Below are 2,500 nucleotides of genomic sequence, written 5' to 3' on the forward strand. Positions count from 1 at the left end.
AGTGTGTGTGTCTGTGTGTGTGTGCATGCGAGTGTGTGTGTGTGTGTGTGTGTGTGTGTGTTAGTTTTAGTGTGTGTGAGAGAGAAGGAAAAGGTTTAGACGCTAATAAGATGTGAGATGCTAATGAGATGCTAATCCTGCCCCCCCCTGATATATATTTTTTTACCCAGGTGACCAATAAGATGCTGTGCTCGTCGCCGCGTGAGAAAGCGGACTGCGTGATTGGCCCAGGCAGCCCCGTGTTGACTCTTCACAAGGACGTCTTCTTCCTGACCGGCCTCGTAAGCCCCGCCCCCGAGCCGGGCTGTCGCCAGGGTTACGTCATGCAGAAGGTGCCGCGCCTTCTCACCTGGCTGAAGCCATTGGTCGACAGGCTGTAGAGGGGAGGAGTCGAGCGGAGTAGGTTCAAGAGCATTGGTCGACAGCCTTGTAGAGGGGAGGGGTTAAGGACAGGAGGATCAATGCCATTGGTCGACAGCCTTGTAGAGGGGAGGGGTGAAGGACAGGAGGATCAATGCCATTGGTCGACAGCCTGTAGAAGGGAGAAATGAACACAGACACATATTCATACACACTAACACACACACGCAAGCTTATGCGGTACATACGTAATACACACTCACACACACACACACACACACACACACACACACACACACACACACACTGTAGGAGTCACTGTTATTTCAGAATTCTTCCTTACTTTGTTTAGCATGAAAACAGGCTCTGTAATACCTAACCCTACACACACACACACACACACACACACACACACACACACACACACACACACACACACACACACACACACACACACACACACACACACACACACACACACACACACACACACACACACACATGCATCTCCCTCTATATCCCTCTGTATACTTTAATAATGTGCTACTGGACTACCTAAACTATAGCCATACTACTACTGACACACACACACACACACACACACACACACACACACACACACACACACACACACACACACACACACACACACACACTCACAGGCGCAGGCACACACACACACACACACACTCACAGGCGCAGGCACACACACAGACACAGACACAGTATTAAGCCTCTGTTTGCCATGTAACGTATGGTGTGTGTGGTTTTGGGTTTAATCATCTAATATAATAATAATTGTTTTTTTAACTGTTGTATTGGCCTCTGGCTTCCTAATGTACCACACACACACACACACACACACACACACACACACACACACACACACACACACACACACACACAAACTCATATACATAACCACTAACTCACACACACACACACACACACACACACACACACACACACACACACACACACACACACACACACACACACACACACACACACACAAACTCATATACATAACCACTAACTCTCTCTCTCACACACACACACACACACACACACACATGATGAGGCCTGTTTGTTACACCGCTGTGCTTCTGTATGTCATTAAATAAATAAATACATAAATAAAATATCCCCTGACTTCTCTGTGTGTGTGTGTGTGTGTGTGTGTGTGTGTGTGTGTGTGTGTGTGTGTGTGTGTGTGTGTGTATGCTCGCGTGTGTACATGTGTACACGTGTATGAGAGTGTACAGTACTTGGCCGTGCCGTGGTCGACCGGTGGGGCACTCGTCTGACATGCGGCTGACTGGGGTTCGATTCCCGGTCCGGGTCCTTTGCCGACCCCTCCCCATCTCTCCCTCCCCACTCACTTCCTGTCACCACCTTCACTGTCCTGTCAAATAAAGGCAAAAAACAACAAAATATTTAAAAAATATCAATACTACGGCAAAGCATAAGGATGGATACAAACATAAGTACTGGTACTGTATACTTGCCTTCCCTATCTCTCTCCCCACTAGGTGACACACACACACACACACACACACGCCGTGTTGCCCGCCTGCTTACCAGAGGCCGACTTCGCAGGTAACACACACTGGTACTGTATACTTGCCTTCCCTGGATACAAACATAAGTACTGGTACTGTATACTTGCCTTCCCTGGATACAAACATAAGTACTGGTACTGTATACTTGCCTTCCCTATCTCTCTCCCCACTCACTTTCTGTCACCATCTTCACTGTCCTGTCATAAATAAAGGCAAAAAGACAACAAAAATAAGGTATATTATGTACTTATATTATTACAGTACCTAATATTGCCACCAGAGGTCAGTGTGAACTGTCTCAGTTTCGCACATAAACATGTGTATATTTAGATAGATAGATAGATTGATAGATAGATAGATTGTTTATTTGTCCTTTTGGAATTGTTCTGTGCATCTTATACAATTACAAGGACATTACAATAGTAACTATAACAAACGAAAAAAAAGTAGTTCAGACGCACTGACTGGCGTTCGTCACCGCAGTGTTTATGTATGTGAGCATGTGTGGTCTGTACGCATGTTTGTGTGTCTGTATGTCTGTCGCATTTGTGACTGTGTTTGTGCCTGCTTGCTTGCCT

General features: G+C 46.2%; 1 protein-coding gene across 1 annotated transcript in view; it reads left to right on the forward strand.

The window, feature by feature from the left end:
* proza (protein Z, vitamin K-dependent plasma glycoprotein a) overlaps nt 1-1,504 on the forward strand; it is a 5,399-nt gene extending 3,895 nt beyond the window's left edge. Inside the window, exon 5 of the mRNA XM_063221409.1 lies at nt 171-1,504. Coding sequence (XP_063077479.1) covers nt 171-380 — 210 coding nt within the window. The 3' untranslated portion in view covers nt 381-1,504. The remainder of the gene's footprint in view (nt 1-170) is intronic.
* Nucleotides 1,505-2,500: the final 996 nt, after the last annotated feature.

The sequence above is a fragment of the Engraulis encrasicolus genome, chromosome 17 (genome assembly GCF_034702125.1).
Source record: "Engraulis encrasicolus isolate BLACKSEA-1 chromosome 17, IST_EnEncr_1.0, whole genome shotgun sequence".
Classification (NCBI taxonomy): Eukaryota; Metazoa; Chordata; class Actinopteri; order Clupeiformes; family Engraulidae; genus Engraulis; species Engraulis encrasicolus.